The sequence below is a fragment of the Lissotriton vulgaris genome, chromosome 9 (assembly GCF_964263255.1).
Source record: "Lissotriton vulgaris chromosome 9, aLisVul1.2, whole genome shotgun sequence".
In the NCBI taxonomy this organism is placed as follows: domain Eukaryota; kingdom Metazoa; phylum Chordata; class Amphibia; order Caudata; family Salamandridae; genus Lissotriton; species Lissotriton vulgaris.
The window spans coordinates 518,222,248-518,241,947 of NC_141697.1; the positions used below are offsets into that span (position 1 = coordinate 518,222,248).

At 43.5% G+C, this 19,700-nt stretch overlaps 1 protein-coding gene across 2 annotated transcripts in view; it reads left to right on the plus strand.

The window, feature by feature from the left end:
- KIAA0586 (KIAA0586 ortholog) overlaps positions 1–19,700 on the plus strand; it is a 637,696-nt gene that overhangs the window by 70,236 nt on the left and 547,760 nt on the right. For both annotated transcript variants that reach the window (XM_086937986.1, XM_086937987.1), the window contains exons 7-8: positions 8,713–8,872; positions 15,454–15,618. In XM_086937986.1, coding sequence (XP_086794112.1) covers positions 8,713–8,872; positions 15,454–15,618 — 325 coding nt within the window. The remainder of the gene's footprint in view (positions 1–8,712; positions 8,873–15,453; positions 15,619–19,700) is intronic.

Sequence of the window (19,700 nt, forward strand, 5' to 3'; positions counted from 1 at the left end):
ACCCCCGCCAGAGAGAGGTCTCAAGCTTCACCTTTCGGTCCGAGACAGTCCATCGCAGCACCAATGCCAATGACTGCACTGCTATTCCCACCCTGAATGTGGCGTACTCCCATTTCCCATGCAACCAGTCATTGAGAACCAGGGTTTGGTTCACCCAGCAATAAAGGCACACATCTGTGAACACACAGATTTTTAGCCGTAAGGGCACAGAACCTGCTCTGCAGAATGAGCAGTGGGAAGTTCTGGAGCATGTAGAGTACGCAGGACATTGTCATCATCCTAAACATTGCGATCCTGCCCAAAATGTTGAGTGGTAATTTAGACCATCTGTCTGTCATTTTGGGGTAATATTTTATAGCATCAGCAGTAGTATGAGCATTGAATACCAAAACTGAGTTCAATCATGGCGTTATAAAGAATAGTAAGAGACTCATACATGATCCTTTTTTACAAAAGAAGCCGTTTCCGTTTCCAGAGGGTGGGATAAATGTGTTCTCATTTGCACTGGCCTATACTGAATCTGACGACGGCGTTCTATGGCAACGGCAGTTTAAGCAGGCCTTTAGAATATTGCCGTCATTTGTCAGGGGTTCCCACGTATATGCTTTGGCCATAGCCAGGCTTGACTCGACCAAGGCCAAAATCTCTGGGGTGTGATGTGTAGAATTCATAAAGCGTAAAATGTGTCTGAGCATTTTGAACTGATCGAAGCAAGCCTGTGAGACCGCAGCTGCTTGTTGTTCAAGAGCAAGATTCTCATCCTAAATGATTACTAAATGGCGAATGTGATTATAAAGAGTGGGGTGAGTGTGCATCGACAATATTGCACCTTAGTGAGGAGTTCCTGTCTGTCAGTAGGTCTTCCTTTTTGGATCAATTCAGTTTAAGGAAGTTCACTTGCGTGTATTGTTGTTAAATGGTAATAGTAAAGGCAAATTTGTTGTGCTCAGCAGGCAAGAGAGATTGATCTGGAATGATAACCAATTGAGCATCATTCTAATACATATAGAACTTTACGCAGATAGATTGAAAAACATTGGCGTGTGGGTGATTTTGATGTTAAATGGTAAGGGTGAAAAATGGTGATCTCTGCAGAATGCCACAACAGAAGGTAAGAAGTAAAATGAGATAAAGCAACTATTTGAGTTCTCTCAGAAGTAAACCTGGTTAAGGACTGTTCCTTGGCAGCCAGTTGAAACTAATCTTTGAGTGAAAAGGGTGCAGTCGATGGTGTTGAAAGCAACTGACTGCTCTAAAAAAAAAATCAGTTCTCCAATACCACCCCTAACTACTTCCCTTCTTAAGTTGCCTAGAGATGATTGACGTGAAATTTAGTAATATGCCTCGGGCTTCCTGCCTGGTAATTTTCAGTTTGAGTCTCCATAAAATATTGGAGATGAGGTGCAACCACTTTTTCTAGGTATTTTCTAAGAAAGGGTTGAAGGTTTAAAATCTGACTTTACTGTTGGATCCAGGTGACTCTTTCTAAGAAGAGGAGTGAGCACTGCTGTTTTCCATACTAGATGGACAATATCCATGTCGGGGGAACTGTTAAAAAAAGAATACGGAGCTAATGATGGTCCATTATCATTTATGTGGTGCACAGGTAGAGAAGAGACCCAGAAGTTTGGCTTACAATAATACGCCAATGACATCAGCATCTACTGGGAGGTGGGCAGATGATTCCCAAGTGTAAGCGGAACACTGGATAAGGGCCTGTAAATCCCGAAGACACATGGCTAACTCAGATTCAGTTGAAGAGCAAATATTTTTGGTCTTCTTTTAGATGGATAAAGAACGCTCTTTACATAGTTATTGTGAAGCACAGAGCGGGGAGTAGAGGCAACAAGGATTAGTGAATGGCACAGCTATGCAAAAGTGTGCTGTGGAAGAATTTAGCGCTTGGGTAACTTAATTATTTTAAAAGACTTCTTTGCTGAGGGTATTACCCGATTGTTTTAGCTGATGTTGAACACAAAATTCAGTAGAGTAATCTCTCCACCTGCTCCTTCAGCTCTTCTATTTTGTAATTTCATGTCTTGCAGAGCTGGGGAAAACATTGCAAAGTAAGATGGTGGGCACTGGGGGATTTTAAGGGAACAATGAGATTAAGAGTTTGAGTTATAATACGATGAATTATGGAAATAAAGTCTAGGGTTTGATGATGGCCAAATATGAGTGAAGAGTTCTGCTGATAAAAACCTTGAATGCATGCTTTGTTTAAACATGTTTCCTCTTTCTAGTAGTTTTGAAAGGTGAGGGAGAGTTTTTATTAGCGAGGCACAGACCTACCATTTCAATTATTAGTGAGAAGTGATCAGACCACAAAATGGCAGAAGATTTTTTAATATAGACCAAGCTCGCTGTGCCAAAAATAGGATCTAAAAGTTGACCAGCCTTAGGGGGCCAGTATGATAATAGTGCTAAACCCTGTGAGAAGGATGTTGCAGTAGTCTAATCTGGACAGGACCAGGTCTTGCATTTCATTCCTGAATTCACTTTAGGGTTGTAGTTTCTCAAAATGTGTAGATGAAAATAAGCTCCTTCACAGTGTTTGCAATTTGTAGAATGTGGTGTGGTTGCTGCCTAGTTGGCACAAGCATTATTTGGCCTGAGAAACCTGCACTGGAAAAAATCCATCATCTGTTAGGGCAGATATCCAGTTTTAAATAATGTACTGAGATCAGTGGAAACTTTTTTTTCGTAGGTTCAACATTAAGTGGTTTTCGGCTTTTTCACACTTTTATGGTTTACAGGCAAGTAGGGATGTTCATCATGTCCTATTTATTGTGAATTTATGGGAAATTGGAATATCATCAGTGTATTGGTGCACGGTAATGCATACATTTTTGGTCTGGTCTTGAAGTGGCTTGGTGCATGCATTTGAAAAGACAAAGTGGCAGGATTAAACTTTGCTGAACCCAAAAAGGGCATTGGTGCTGGTGTGGATTTCCATTCTTCTATCTTAATTGGATGTTCTCTTTTCTGTGAAAAGAGACTGATGCTGCTAAGGAAGTGACTGGCTTCCTCCAGATGCTTCTCAATGGCTTTAAAGAGCAATGTGTGATCAAGGGTGGAACTCAACAACCAGATCAGGACGACTGCGCATATTTTTATTTATGATACAAAAAGTATTGTCTACCACTTGAAGAACAGCCCTTTTGTGGCCTAGTCTGCAGCATGATTGGTGGTGTGTAGGAAGGTAGGATCTGACTGCATGGTCACCCCTATTTTTTGCCTGGTGTTTTGCTGGTTTTTGACTTGTCTGACTGGGATCCTGCTAATGCGGACCCCAGTCTATCTACTTTCTCCCTAAATTGGCTGTGTTATGTACATTCCAGATTGGATACTGGGGTACTCTTGTCGGTTCCTAGTATATGGTACACTTATACCCGGGGGCATAGGTACCCCAGAGGCCGCCCCTGGGCTGAAGCATATATTATGCCACCCATGAGAGGCCATGTAAAATGGAACTACAGGCCTGCCATTGCAGCCCGTGTAAGATTGTGCCTGCACCACTTACTTTAAATATAGGTTTACTTTATCTATAGGTCACTACATTTAAAACTTATAAGTCACCCCTATAGCAGGCCTTGATGACCCTGAAGGCAGGGTGCTGGATTTCACGTGAGAGGGTGCCCCTGCATGAGCAGAGCACCCCTGCAGCCTTCGGAGACCATTCTCCCAGGTTGTCAGTGACGCAGTCAGACATATAGGCAGAGTTGCATTTTATGCTCTCGTAAAATGCTATCTCGAAAACGGCTGCAACAAACAATGTCGTGTTTGGTATCAAACACCTTGGAATCATACCTCCACACCTGTAACCGTTGTGGGAGGTATGATTCCACCGTTCTGAAGCAAGCTTCGTGGGTCTTTGGTCTTCCCCCGGTACCAGCCTTCTCGACCCAGACAGCACAAAATGGATACTGCCGACCAGAGACACATTTCTGCCCTCCGGCTGCTGAGCCAAGCTCGTGCATAGTCCAGATCAAACCAGTTCTGGGAGATGTTGGCTCCTGCTCTGGTGCGAAACTGAACAAAGGACATGGGAGTAACCTCCCCACTGTCCTGACCCTCTCCTGAGAGGGTCCCCTGAATCTGTCCAACCCTCTCCCGTGGGTACAAATGGGCTTATTTGGCAGTAGGACCCTAGATTCGAGGTGGACAAGATTCTGAACAAGAAACCACTGACGTTTAATCGTCTGGACACTCTGGACTTCGCTTGGGCCTGACTTCGTCTCGCCTGTGTTTGCAGGTACCGTAACGCAACTGACTGGTCTGCTGATCCTGAGCTCCTGCGGACTACGGAGGCTCCACCAACACAGGAGGTGGGTTCCTAGGTTCCATGTGGTCGAGCTGCCCTTTCACCGTGTTTGAGGCCAGTATCCCTCGTGGGGACTGCATAACCCAAACCCCTGTGCACGCATACTTTTGCAATTGCATATGCTTGTTGGTGCTCTTGAACTTCGTACATTGGGCTATAGATAGCCCCCAACTCTGCGTACATTTCGCACAAAGGACTCCGGCCTCCTTGCACTCTGTGCCCTGGAAGCTGTGTCTTTGTGAAACTGCTAGAGGTCCACTTACAACTCCTGTACCTTCGGCTTGTAGGTCCATTTGAGGGACAACACTGCTTTTCTTGGGCTCCCTGGCTGCCCCAGGCCTGCCATGACTCCTCTTGCTGTGGTGAGTCCTCTGGTCCTTGCTGGGCCAGACTGTAACCTTCTTTGACCTTCTTCGTGGGTTGCCGTTGCCAAGGCTTGTTGGTGCTCCCGCCGGCACCGACCTCTCAGCACTCTACATCCTTTGTGGGACAGCTCGTATCCGCCTCCTGGTCATCCTCGTCGTCTCCTGGTCGCTGTAGAGTCAAGGACTTCTCCTTCACACCTGAAGCACCCGGCATCGGTGGGCATTCGACTACCGGGCCCCTGGTCTCTCCTGAGTGACCCAGACTCTGTCCCCTCTGCTTTCAAGTTTTTTCCATCAAGAATCTACCTGCGGATTCCACCGGACACTTTTCTTCTTTCCAGCAGTGGCATTTCTTTGAAGACTCCCATTGAAAACCACAGCGGTTTCCGACGCCACTTCAGCCCTATGCACTCAGCTTCCCTGGGATAGGTAACTCTGGTACTTCGGTATCCACGTGTGGGGTGGCTCTCCAACCTTCTATGTTCTATAAGGTTTCTTCGTAGTACACTGGGAAGAGTCCTTAAACTTTAAAATTGCAACCGGGACTCTCTCATTGAATTGCACGTAGCACGCAGTCGTGTTCTCACACTGCACCTGCCCTCCATGGGGCCCCTACTTACTCACCTTGGGTGGTTCCTTGGGGTCCCAGTAATTCTACATCCTCTAGACATTGTCTTAACTCGAGTCGTGGTTCTTATACCACTATTTTAGTTATTTAGTTTGGTCTCCCCTTGGAGCCCACTGTGCGTTAGTGCTACTCAAAATTATCTCTGTGCTAAAGTATTATGTGCTTTGTGTTTATCTGCGTTAGCAGATATTGTGAGGTATTTAGGGTGTTATAATAATAAATATATATCTTATAACTTCTGTGTGTTTCTCCTTTCATTTAACCAAGACAATAAGGTTGCATTCTGGTACAAGCTGCTTAACATCCCATCAAGACTAAGCCTTGAGGCTGCTCTCCACAGCTGCCACTTAGATAGCTTTCATAAGGTTATCTTTGACCTCCTAAATCACCATAAGTGTTGTTTGGACTGGTGCAATGTGCCCACTTTAATTAGTGGACATCATATATCAGGACAACTTCTCACATGATGTCTCAGAAGGATTTGCATAAAATGTTTCAGAAAGTGAGGTCGCATAGCCTTCCATTATTTTTTACAGAGTTGAGTAATTGTTACAGTGATTAACTATTTGTATATGTTTGGTGGATCTGCTATTTTCTTTAGCAGAGAACCTTATGACCAGCCTCATGTTAACTTGGAACTTTCCTTGTTACATGAAAGTTTTAAACAATTTTGTCTCAGTAGGCACCTTGACACTAAAGTGCAGTGTTGACCATGGCTCCTTCAAAGAGGTCTTAGAAGCTGGGTGACATAAGTCCAGGAACTTTTTAGAGATTTTTAATGAATAAAATAATAAAATAGTGCCCCATTGACTTAGATTTGAGTTTGAGAATGTGGGCCATATTTCCTGGTATAGATGCTTTGACTTTTTTTGGCAGTGAAAAAGTTGGAAAATTCTTGATTTTCATGAAGCATGTGCATAAGGGCCAGGGGACGGAGGTGTATTGTATGCCTGGTGGCAGAGGGTGAGAGATGTGCTTTACCACTTCATGTAGTTTCTTTGAATGATTGCCTTAAGTGTCCACTTTAGATTTGACATCATTTGTAATGTTTCCATTTACCTTGTAGGGTATTTGAATGATCCTCAGTGAACCGTTGCTGTCCGCGACTTTTAGGTATCTGCAAAATGTTTTTGTTTTGTGTTTAATTCTATTTAGGCTCGACTTAGTAACTTGGGTTTTTTATAATTTCTGGGGACCCTGTTGATAAATCTAGTCATGGAGGAATAATAGCAGATTGTATTTTTTCATGTCCAAGACCACACAAAGTAAAGGATTACTAAACTGTCTAGTTAGTCAATGTAAAGAAAAGAGCCCCCTGTAACTGGGTGCGAGTTCTTCTAGGCAGGAAAAATGCAATAAGCGAACAAGACCTAGGGCAACTCCAATGTATTTATATTCACCGTAATTTAAAAAATCAGGACAAATATGAAAGGGCAACACAAGAAAAGTGGACAAGACAAAGTTGTTTGTTCGAATATCAATAAAGGAAGCAATAATACAATTTGAAGAAAGAGAGAAATATTCTCATAATTTCACATCCACACTAAATTAGTGTCTGCAATCACATTAATTTCACCAACACTCTGAAAGCAAGGTACACAGAAAAAAACACAATTGTTTAGAGAAAGCACCAGACATTTGGTGCTTCTGGACATTAAATACAGTGGTAGTCCATTGAGTAAGATAATATGTGGCTTAAGAATTGGTTATCTTCAATCATCTACACGTATTTCGGCACAGAAGCGCCTTCTTCAGGAAAGCCACTAAGGACACTTGGATAGTACCTGCAAATGTATAAACATATAATATGCTTCTATGTTAATATATTAAGAAATGAAAATACAAAGATTTATCTACAATGTTTGGGTCTATTGGCCAACCAATATTGTGAAAAAACGATGGTAAATGTATTTTTTTTTAAACTGCTAAAGGAAACAAAAACCCTGGATATGCCAAAAAATACTGTAAATAGGGTTGCACATGATAACATAAAAAAACAGCAAGTGAAACATCCACACTTCCAAATCGTGCCATGTATCCTAAAGTGCAAGTGCCTAATAAGAACACATATAAATGTGTACCGATTTTGAGACTTCAAAGATTTTAAGAGCGATTATGACCGTCCTGACATGAACGGGGTGATAACTGTGACGATAGAAATAGATGAGGCAGCATAAATACAATACTCTTACATATTAATATCTGCAGCTGTTGGAAAACATGAAATCAATCACAATAAACCTTAGCCCTCTGAATAGAGACAGAGAAAAAGAGCTCAAATCAGAAATTCATATTGGGAACTGTTAAAGGATCTTTTTAAATGCTGAAACACCCACATATTATAAGGAATAACATGCGTTATAAGGATATTGCAAATCAACTCGGAGTTCCTTGAGGTTTGTAGGCACTCTATCTTTGGCCTTGCACGTCTAGATGGTCATGGAACTCCTGACTGACCTGTAGTATCATTGTATGTACAATAGCGGGTACTATATCTATAAATCTAACCAATTTAAAATGGTGTTTTTGTTTGTCATGCTGAAAATGAGAAATTGTAAAATATTTGTGAGTGGGTAAGAATCGAGTAGTAGAAGCCCTAATGCCTAGCTCTACTGATCAAGTAGTTAATAGCAAAGCCAATATCTAATCCAGTGACTAAGATGAAATCCATTTTTGTTGAAATGAGTTTTCAGAATGCTTGAATTCTGACCCTTGAGTGCATGTATATAAAATAATGTAGAGTATATAAAATATGATCATTTCACATGGTGATTTTTATTTTAACAAGTGGAAAATCTTTTAAATACGAACTGGTTGGTAGGGAATGCAGTAGATGCAAATAAAGGTGTACATTCTGAAAGTAATTGGGTGAATGTGCACAATGTCACAGCAATTTAAGGGTTGTTACTCATGTCAAGGTAATTAAAGTCTTTCAAATAAGATCAACATTTTATACATTGTAGTGTAATCTGCAAAGCTATGACTGAGGCACAAGTGGCCCTGCTATGTAACTTTGGGCTCATAATCTTCTCTAAAGTGTTTGACAAAATTAAGGGATTAGAAAATTAGAAGAACTGTTCCTGATAGGAAACATTGGTCAGTCTTTTTGTGTTGAAAACCTGGATATGGCACTGTTGAGAAAGTTAATATAGTTCGTAGCTGTTGGAGTTTGTAATGTCCACATTCTGTGTCCGTTATGTTGCATGTGACCATGTTTAAGTAAAGTATCTCTGGTCAGAACTCGTCCACGGTGTTAATGCATTGGACACCCTTGGTCTAGAATGTTATGAGTATGTGTCTACTCAATCTCCAGTATATGTTTTAAAGAAATAGATGATTTTACAATTTTACACAGTTATTCTCGCTGCCCATGCTAAATCTACTGTTTTGTTTAGTCTCGTTTCATAAGCTCTGGAATCAATACTGCTGGTGTCTTGGGAGTTTGTGCACATGCCGTTTGTTCTAAGCCTTCCAATGAGGAAGCAAAGCCGGGGCCTCCGCAGATGATGAATCGCCTGAATAAAGATGTGTTTCCTGTTACTAGATCAACGAATGGTAGGAATTTTGATATTGCTCTTTAGTTTTGTAATTTGATGTGTCCTGTTAAAACGCTTTACATTTTTTTTGTGTACTCTTGGATAACACTTTGCCTTGCAGAATAACTATGAATTGCCTTGGAATGATAGATTCTCAAGCAATAATATCCAAATATCGCAAACCGGTGACTCATAACATGGAGAAAGGAGGTAGTAGCACATAAGCCTACCCTTTGGATGTATGCAGAAAGGATTTGAAACAATAATCCAATTGAGTGAAATTTAGAGTGTAATCTAATGAACAAGTCTTTGGTTAACAACACTTTTGATTTCATGTGCACCGGACAATTGTAGAAGATATTACATACACATTTTCCAATCACACATTGTTCAGAAACAGATCTATAACCAGTCCAGTGACATAACCTAGTCCTCATTAAGGTTAGCAAAGCCTTTATATATCCGAGAGATGGTCGGACTGCTCAGTGCTAGTGGTTACACTGAGAGTGGCAGAACCTTTTAGAGGCACCTTGTCCTGGTGTTATACCATGGTTATCTTGCTGAACAAAAGTGTGATTGGTCTCTTGTAACACTCTAAAATGCTGAGTCTCTGCAAATTCACAGGCTTAGATGTTTCGACGAATGAATGCGTTGTGTATTACATATGAAAGTGAAACAAATGTACATTAGAGACACTCACCAATCACTCGCTCCGAGGTATTAGGCCACAAATTATTTGACGCTTACATCATATCAAACCATATCAAACAGCATGTATCAGCGGAGTTATAATCCAAAGAATGGTTGCAAAAATAAAATAGTTAAGTGGGGAAGACTGCTTTATTCTTTCTTATTCACTGAAAAAAACATAGGTTTCATGGGCGATATAGTTAGTTGGACATTTCGCTCGTACAAAACCAGTGAAATTCCCCCGTTATAGTTAGTTCAGCTAACTATAACTCGCGTGCCCGCAATGCACTGCTGATGACGTCACATATTAAATCACTCATGACATGGTCAGTGACATCACTGTTGACATCTCAAATGACATCACTGATGACATCATCCGGTGAATGTGTGTTTTTCTGAAAATTAAATATGTTTTATATAAGTATATCTCAAGGTCGATGGAAGAATAAATAGGTATATAAGTGTCTAAATGGATTTTTTTATTGAAAAATTGATTGTATAACTGACTAAGTGTATCTTAGTGAATACTTGGGTTAGTGAGTAATGTTTAAATATATAAATATCTGTATCAGTCTCTCACTTTGTGTATAAGTGGCTGCAGGGTTTGGTGATTAGCTACATTAGTGTCTATATAGGTTATTATTTGTTTTTTGAGTATCAGTATGAGTGTCTGAGAGTCTGTATGGTTCGTTGGGGGGTCTTACATAGTGCATAGATGCATGAATGATTGACTCACTGTTTGTATGTGTTGAAGACCGCATGTGTGCAGGACTGTATGGGTGTATGTGTGTGTGTATGGGTGTGTTACTGAGTGAATGACTGTCTCAATAGTGTATTTATGAGTAACTACATATGTTTTAAACTAGTATATGTGAGTATTGGTGTATATAAGTGAATATGTGTGAGAGTGAGAGATTGGAAGAGTTCCTGTATACATTAGTATGTGTTTCTATAAGTGATTGCTTAAGAGAGCAAGTATGTGTAAGTTTCTGTAGCAGTAAGTGTGGTGGTGTGTGTATAATGGTATATGCAAGTAAATGGATGTTTGATTCTTTATAAGCATGAGTGACTATGTGTGTGAGTAACTATGAATGAGTGGCGGTGTGTAACAGGATGTATAGGTGTATGAGTACATATGATGAGTGAGTACATGTATGAGTGAGTATATAGGACTGTTGGTGAATGAGTGTATGTGTATGTAGATCTTCGAATTACTGAACAGGTGTGTTGTAACTGGTATTGGTGTGCATTTTTTTGAAAATGTTAGTTTCTATTTTTCAATGTGTGTATCAAAGGTTATATTAGGGCAAGAGGAGGTCTGCCACTCTATCACAAGGATGATGTCATCAGTGATGTCATTTGAGATGTCATCAGTGATTTCATGAGTGATGTCACTGACCATGTCATGAGTGATGTCATATGTGACGTCTTCAGCAGTGCATTGCGGGCCCACGAGGTATAGTTAACTGAACTAACTATAACGGGGGGATTTCACTGTTTTTGTACGAGCGAAATGTCCAACTAACTATAACGCCCCTGAAACCTATGGATTTTTCAGTGAATTTAAAAGAATTTTTTAAATGCTAGTTTTCTAACTATGCCTACAGAGGTAGAACATGTGAAGAAAGAAGAAAAAACACACAGAAAGAAGCAAAAGAAATGTAGAAAGAAGGAACAGAAGTCCTCAATGACGAAGAAAAGTGAGGGAAGAAGGAAGACGTGCAGAAAGAACAAACAGAAGAGCAGAAAGAGGCCTTTGTTGCAAAATCATCCTGTATCCTAAATTTTTTCAGATGGGTACTGGTGGTAACTGACCCTGACTAACCAGTCCTAGAGCCAGTGCTAAGCTAAAAGACACTTAGAATACAGTTAAAACAACTACATACACTAGGGAACACTATGCGTTAGGGTACCCCTCGTATTAGCATTACCTCCTCTGTAAGCCCCTAGTATATAATAGGGCAGGGGGATTAAAACTACCTCTTAAAACTTGCCACAGGGCGCGTTTGCACACTGGTGAATGAAGGCGGGGGCTGAGCTGACGTGTGCAAACACGCCCTGTGGCCATTTTAATTTGGGGGATAAAGTCCCCTTGAATCCTGAGTTGCAGAAAAAATGGGCATGGCCTGGACGACCTCTCTTCAATGCAGCGCAGTAGCGCTTATTGGAAGCACCTGGTGGGCTAGTTGGCCCCCATGGGCCCTCAGTATTGAATGGGAATTATTTCCCCAACTTAAAACACGCCATAGGGCCGTTTTAAGTTGGGAGATTAACTCCCCTTGTACCCTGAGGGGCCGTCAGGGCAAATTAGCCCACTAGGTACGTCCAGTAAGCACCATTTCAGAAAGGTGTAAAAAGGAGCACAGCCTGCACCACCTCTCTTCAACGCAGTGCAGTGGCGCTTAGTGGAAACACCTGGTGGGCTAGTTGGCCCCAGGGTCCCTCTTGATTTAAGAGGAATTATTTCCCCAACCTGAAACGCGCCACAGGGCGTGTTTGCACACGTCTCCTCAGGCCCCGTCCCCTCCCTTCACCAATGTGTAAACGCTCCCTGTGGCCGTTCTAAGTTGAGAGATTAAGTCCCCTTGAATCCTGAGGGTCCCTCGGGGCAAATTAGCCCATTAGGTACGTCCAGTAAGCGCCACAGAGCTGTGTTCCAGAGAGGTGTAAAAAGGGGCGTGGCCTCTGAACAACTGTCTGAAACGCAGCTTCCTGGCGCATACTGGAGATGCCTGTTGGGCTAGTTGGCCCTCAGGGACCCTCGGTATTGAAAGAGAGTTAATAGCCCAACTTAAAAGCGCCACGGGCTGCGTTTGCACAGTGGTGAAGGAAGGGGGCATTGCCTGAGGTGACGTGTGCAAACACACCCTGTGGCGCGGTTTAAGTTGGGGAATTAATTCCTCCTCAATCCTGAGGATCCCTGGAGGCCGACTAGCCCACCAGGTACCTCCAGTATACACCAGAGAGCTGATTGCAGACAGGTGTACAGAGGCCACGCCCTATTTTATAAAACTCTGCAACGCAGCTCCGTGGTGCTTACTGGAGGTACCTGGTGGGCTAGTTGGCCCCCAGGGACCCTCAAGATTAAAGAGGAATTAATTCCCCAACTTAAAGTGTGCCACAGGGTGTGTTTGCACACGTCAACTCAGGCCCGCCCCCCTCCCCACACCACTGTGCAAATGCGCCTGTGGCGTTTTAAGTTGGGGAATTAACTCCCCTTGAATACTGAGGGTCCCTAGGGTGCAACTAGCCCACTAGGTACGTCCAGTAAGCGCCACAGAGCTGCGTTGCAGAGAGGCGTAAAAAGGGGCATGGCATCAGAACCCCTCTCTGCAACGCAGTCCCCTGGCGCATACTGGAGGTTGCTGGTGGGCTAGTTGGACCCCAGGGACCCCCAGTTTTCAAGCAGAATTCTTTCCCCGCGAGTGCTCAATTGAGGGGGGTGTAGCCTCCGGCACGATGCTGGTCCTTTTTTTTTATTTTATTTTTAAGAAGGGGGGCTGTGTGGCCCCCCTTCTTCCCCTAATATTCTTGGCCCTGGGGACCCCATCCGCCAGGGCCAGCCCCCAAATGTATTTATTTTTTGGGAAGGGGGCCACGTGGCCCCCCTCCCGAGGCCAAAATCTGCCCCGGTGACCCCATCCCCCAGGGCATGGCGATATTGTTATTTTTTTTGGAGGGGGGCTGCCTTTCCCCCTTCCTTAGATTATATGTCCCCGGGGACCCCATCCCCCGGGGCCGGCCCTCTCCGTTTGAGACCATGGGGGGTCTCCAATCCCCCACGGTCCCGCCGGCTCCCAGCATCCTTCGGGAGCCTGCATTGCTTTTCCACATGGGAAGCTGCTAAGGTGCAGCTCCCCGCGTGGAAAAGCGATTTGGTTTCCCTCTCTCTCTTTCAAAATTCAAACCAAGTTGGCTACGGCGGGGTGGGAGCCGCGAAGCTCCTGCCCTGCCATAGCAAACTACAGTGTCCCGGGGGTGGGCACCCCGGAACACTGCAGGAGCCGGCACTGGGGGGTGGCTGTCCCCAGGGCCATCACAGGCTCCAGGAGGGGGTCGTGGGGCCCCCTCCCACAATCTACAGAGCCCCGGGGGGTGGTGGTCCCCGGGGCTGGGAGGTCCGTCACGGACCCCCCAACTTAAATATTGAGAGCCCGTGGAGGTGGCGGTCCCTGAGGCTGGGAGGGCTTGAGAGCCCCCCACACCTAATTTAAAGAAGCCCCGGGGTTGGCTGTCCCCGGGGCTGGGGAGGGCTATGAGCACATTTTCTCATGAAGCTCCGGGTGGTGGTCCCTGGTGCTGGGGGGCCCCTTTGGGGGTCAGGGTGTTTCTACCCTGCCCTACCCTTCCTTCTGTTTTCTTGAGCCATGGTTCTACCGAGGCACAAGATGGCTGCCAACACTTCCTGGTTTGGATTGTTGACAGCCAATTAGCATACAGCTCGTGCTCAGCAGGGATCCTCCCGGCCATAGATATATATTTGATTTTCCTTTTGATTTTCTCAAGAACTACTGAATGGATTTACACCATTTAACCAAAAGGCACGACTCTGAACCAAGGGCTACCTTTTTGCCAAATTTGGTGTAATCCCATTCTGCAGTTTGGGCTGTAGCTGCGACTAAAGGTTCCTATGAAAAACTGCATGGGGAAAACACGTTCTGGGACCCCCCTTTTTTCTCGTTCCCCTGCTTGACGAATCACCCTGAGACTTTCAGGATAGGAGCGGACCGGAGCGCCCCATGAGTTTTAAAAATTTCGTGAAGATTCGTTAACCGGCGCCAAAGTTATTGGGAATAGAATGTTGCGGATTTCCTATGAAAATAGGTCCTAACTATAACTTCCTACTGGCGATCGCCAGTATGTGATATATATCTCATATATATATCTCAAGACCGGGGTGACCCGGTCGACACGCGCCATGTTGTGGAGAAAATAAACGCACTTTAAAAATCATCATCTTGTGTGGTAGTCCGTTTCCTGAAAACTTTTGCTGGAGCAAGACTGCGGACAGGATTTGATATATATTATATACACACACACATATATATATATATATACACACATATATATATATTTATCTAATGAAAAATAAGGTCAAAGCTTAGTTATAGTTAGGAAAACTTAATTTATTATTTCAATACAAAACCAACCTAAATTACAAAAACCGTATAAATTCTACAGTTATAGCTATAACTTAGTTATATTTGTGTCCTGGCCAAAACGCCTTATAATGGGCGCACCTCTGTATTATGTATTGTCAACTTGCTAGCCACATTACATTATATACAGTTATTTGCAAAAGGAGACAAATTAGAGGCTAGTAGGCTATTCTCAGATAAATAAGGACTAAGACAAGGAAAAAGTAAGAGAGGTATAGTAAAGGCTAATGTCAAATAAGTAAGGCCTTTGATGAGGGAAAAAGTTCATCAGAATAAGGAAGACCATCAGTAAGTAATTGGATCGGAGTGAGAGAACAACGGTACAGTATTTAGTTCATTTTCAATATTTAAATCTAGTTATTATATATTTGATTTATTTTTCCTCTTTTGTTTAGCTTTCTGTCTATTTTCCTCTGCGCGTAAGAGATGTGAGCGATCTATGCAAATAGTCCAGGTTGATCTTGAATATGTAAATAAATTAAATGAACTACGAATTGATTTGTGTAGATTATTCCGCATTGGCTTTTAGAATGGTATTTTTGTCTTTTCTGAAAAGTCTGAATATTTATTGACCTTTACATAACCCAGCACCGAGGTTGAAATACTTAAAACTACAATCTAATTATTTCTAAATCAAACAGTTATTATTGACCTTAATGTCAAATTACTGCCTGGTTGATATTGTTTTGTAAGAAGTAAGTGTTTTCCATTAAAACATTCCCTTTTTCTTTTTTTTTTTTATTAATAAAAGTTAATTCTGCTCAGCTTGTGGACTCTGACCATAGCAAAACAAAATCCCCTCTGGAAACACCAGCTCCTCGCAGATTTCCTCCGGTCCCTATGTCAAATGATGTTCATGTTCCATTTCAAAATCAGCTTTTGAAAGTAAAGGAAAATGTAGATGGGTCAAAAGTTGGTAAGTTTGAAGTAGATGATGGCAATTACATTTTTGTTGAATATCCATGCTACAAAACATTTGTATCCTTAAAATTATTTTTTCTTCAAAGTTATGCGTTTTTCCTCACACATTCACCTGTTTAGATTCACAGCACTGTTCAAAATGTGGTTGCTTTGTTGAGCCTTGTGAACCTGAATCTGAGGAATGGCATTACTCATGATGCTTGCATTCACTGTTAAAGATGCCTGCCCTTTGTATGGTTTTTACTTGTCTTGGCATACTACGTGCCAGTTCAAGTACCAAAGTTTGCTTCAATCTCTAGTAGCCGGGCCGAATGCATGTCAAGTTTTTTTCTTCTGGTCTAGGGGAAGTTAAGGAGAACTGAATAGTATTCTGGGTGGATATTATTGTTTGGTCTAGTGCACTGAAGCACCGTTGCTGTTGTATGTAACTGGTTGTTCATGGCTTCTTTTGTGTAGATGGCAGAGATAGCAGGATTAGTAGACAAGTTGTAGGTTTGGGGCTGGGTACAGTATGACAGTTGTAACTCATTAAATGTATATGTCCAATAAGTGATATTGCTCTAAAACACAGCTTTCCAAACTTTTCATGTTGGTGACACACCTTTTTGTGAATTTTTTTTCAGGGACACGGTAACGCGAGTGAGCGCAGCGAGCTAGCCCGAACCACCCACAACCTGACACACAACCCACACACACAACCCCCCCCCCACACACACACACAACCCACCCCACCCCCACAACCCCCCACACACACAACCCCACACACACATACCCACACACACACCCACACACAACCCCACACACACACGCACACAATCCCACACACACACCCACCACCAGATAATGTACGTATGTTTGTATGGATCTGAAGAAAACCCACATGATTGGTAACAGAGCATGAACAGGAGATTTGTACATTTGTGATATTACATTTTATATATTTACAATCACGTTACATTCCACACATATTTACAATTTTATGCACAGTGAGGTCAACTTATTTGCCCAGAATCACACATTTTAAAGTCAAGTGCCAGAGCTGGAATTAAAACAAAAAGTTCCAGATCACTAGGTCACCAGTTTTGGCACTAGACTAAATCTCTGTGGTCTAGAATCCCAAAATGTTGCATGTTCTTGGAGGAATTCTGTCTCGTAAAATTCTGCTCTTCATGGCCACACTTTTGATCTAGTATCCTGGCTTCAGCTGGGTTTGCTTTTCCACACAATACTCAAGCCTATTCTTTCCACATAGAAGTAGGACTACAGTTTGCACTAACCATCGACATAAAAGTAAGACTATTCGACAGCTGTCAGACATAGAAATCTGAGAGACAGTGGTTATAGAGACTTATGGGGCACTGTTAAAGGGAACTAGTGAGGGAATCAGTGGCGGAGGTGGCCTTTCCCTCCATCTGTCTCCCTCCCTCCCTCTCTCTCACTCCCTTTCTGTCTCCCTGCCTGTCTGTCTTCCTCCCTCTGTCTCACTCCCTCTCCCTCTGACTCTCTCCCTCCCTCTGTCTCCCTCCCTCTCTGTCTCCCTCCCTCTCCCTCCATCTTACTCTCTCTCCCTCCGTCTCCCTCTGTCTGTTTCACTTTCTCTGTCTCCCTCTCTCTCCCTCTGTCTCCCTCAGTCTCTCTCACTCTCTCTGTCTCCCTCCCTGTCTGTCTCCCTCTCTCTCTCTGTCTTCCTCCCTCTCTATCTTCCTCCCTGTCTGTCTCACTCCCTCCCTCTCCCCCTGACCAACATATTCTGTGGGTTCCATAAGGGTCTGTGACAAAGAGGAAAAAATGTTGCTTTCATTCTTAAATCGTTTTAATATTTTTCTGTATTGGTGGTGCACAGGTGCGCAGCGCCCCTTTCCCACTCCCTCCCCCGCACTCCTCCATGCCCATGGCTCACAAGGGCATTCTCCATTGAACCTAATTGTTTATGTTTTTGTTTTCGTATGGTTACAAGCCGCAGCGTACAGAATGATGTAAATGTGAAAGCTTCTATAGAGCTTCTTGGCAGCTTTTCTTTCCAATGCACCGCGATCCCGGGGCTGCCCCAAACCCCAGGCCAACCCCCTGGACCCAATAACCCACCGTATTCACCCATTGAAGAGCCCTTTGCCAAATGGACTATCCACAAATGAATCCCTCCCCACCAGACCCCCTCCGTCGCGTGTGTCAGCCCCGGCTCAGACGCAGTGGTGGCTGGTGACATTTGAAAGTGGCGATGCGTAACATTATTGTCGTACTGCACAGCGGCTCGAGCAGCCTAAGGGGGCATTGTCCCCAAGAACATTTTGAAAAAAGAGTGGACAAACTGCATTTTTAAGCAAATTTGAGGAAGCAGGAAGGTTAATAAAGCAAATATTGCTGGGCCTAAACTGCCCTCACAGGCTTATCTACAAGTTCCTCATCTCAGCACCAGAGTACCGTGTGAGTAGTACAACTCCACTACATCAACAGGCTCTACCTCACCTGGTAAAGATACGACTTTTTCAGCTGCTTTAGAAAGTAGCAGCCAGGCTGATAAAGAGCCATTGATGCTCAGGTATTATCCTGCAAACCTGACAGCACAGTGTAACTCACACTCGCTAGTCAATGAAACATTTTGCACAATCCATAAATTAATGTATTCTGACCCACAGTCACACATGCTCCCAGCAGCATAAACACCTCTCACCTGCACAGATATGATAAACGGATAACACAAACAGGCAGGCTAAGTTAACGTTGCAATGTCATTTAGCGTGGGCACTGCCATCGAGCTATTCCTACACACCTTGCTGCCTTGATCACCCTGCGAATTTCTCTCCAGGACTCTACAATCAGTGGAATGCCGTGGTGGCAAAGGCATAATGCGCAGGAAGAGCCTCTTCGACAAAGAGAGCAGCATACCATCAGCAGAAACAAACGAGGGGGGCAATCATGCTGTATGTTTGTTTTTGTATAGCACAAACTCGACACTAAGGTTAGGTATCTGTGCGCTTTACATGAGCCCCAGCTGCACTGCTTTATTACAGACGGGCACATTCATTGTTAGGCACGGAGAGATTTAAGTGATTTAAAATCACTGAAATCTCACCTTGCTGATTTGCCCGGAATCACAGGATGTTGAGCCCCTGTTATGTTCCCGCCGAGACTTGAACCCTTGAACCCCAGCCAGCTTCAAGGTTGGCCGGTGAGACAGCCCTTTGTGCACAGGAGTTATCCAGCTATTAGCACACTCAGTCCCGACAGAGAGAAATTAAACGGGTCCAATTAACACAGGCCATTTTATATCTGTCCACATAACACCAGTCAACTAATGGAGGAAACTAACCATATTATATCCATATTTAACCCTTTAAATCAGCATATTGGTCTTAACTACTATCCTAGCTCATTGCCCGCTGCTAGTGATAGACAAAAAGCATAAACCCACTGTGACCTGCCTCCCCAACACCAGCGCTCTGCTCATACTTTGTAACCCTCACAAGCATCTCAACCATGAGAGTTCTACCACTCACCGCCCTCCGTGCTCCTCCCGTTCCACATATCCAGACATTATCAACCAACACATGGAAATTTAACATCGATTCTCTCCCACCACCTCCCCAGAGCAACAAACAACCCTTTCTACCCTAAAAGTAAAAAATAGAACAAGCACATACTATCCAGAATAACGGCTTTCTAGGACAGTGAAAACAAAGGACAGTGAAAACAAAGCCTATGGAGGTGAAACCAGTGCCTTATAGGAGAGGGATAACGGCTTTCTAGAACAGTGAAACCAACGCCTCACAATCCTCTCCTGGGATCGCCACAAGGTGTTTATTACTTGCGCAAATAATGAAGTTCACCCCAGTACACTGCCGTTTATTTTACTGGGAGGTAAGCCTCCGAGATGCAGCTGCAAAGCGGCCCAAAATGTGCCATCCCTGGGTCCATGTTTCCCCCATGTCAGCACTGCCTATTGCAATCTGGGCGCTCCTCTTAGGCCAAATTTCGTTTCCAGTGTTGGGGTCCGATCCTACCCCACCCCTAACGACCCCATGTTTGCCCATAGACCAGGACTCCACTAGTGAACCCATGCATTACGGATAGTGCACC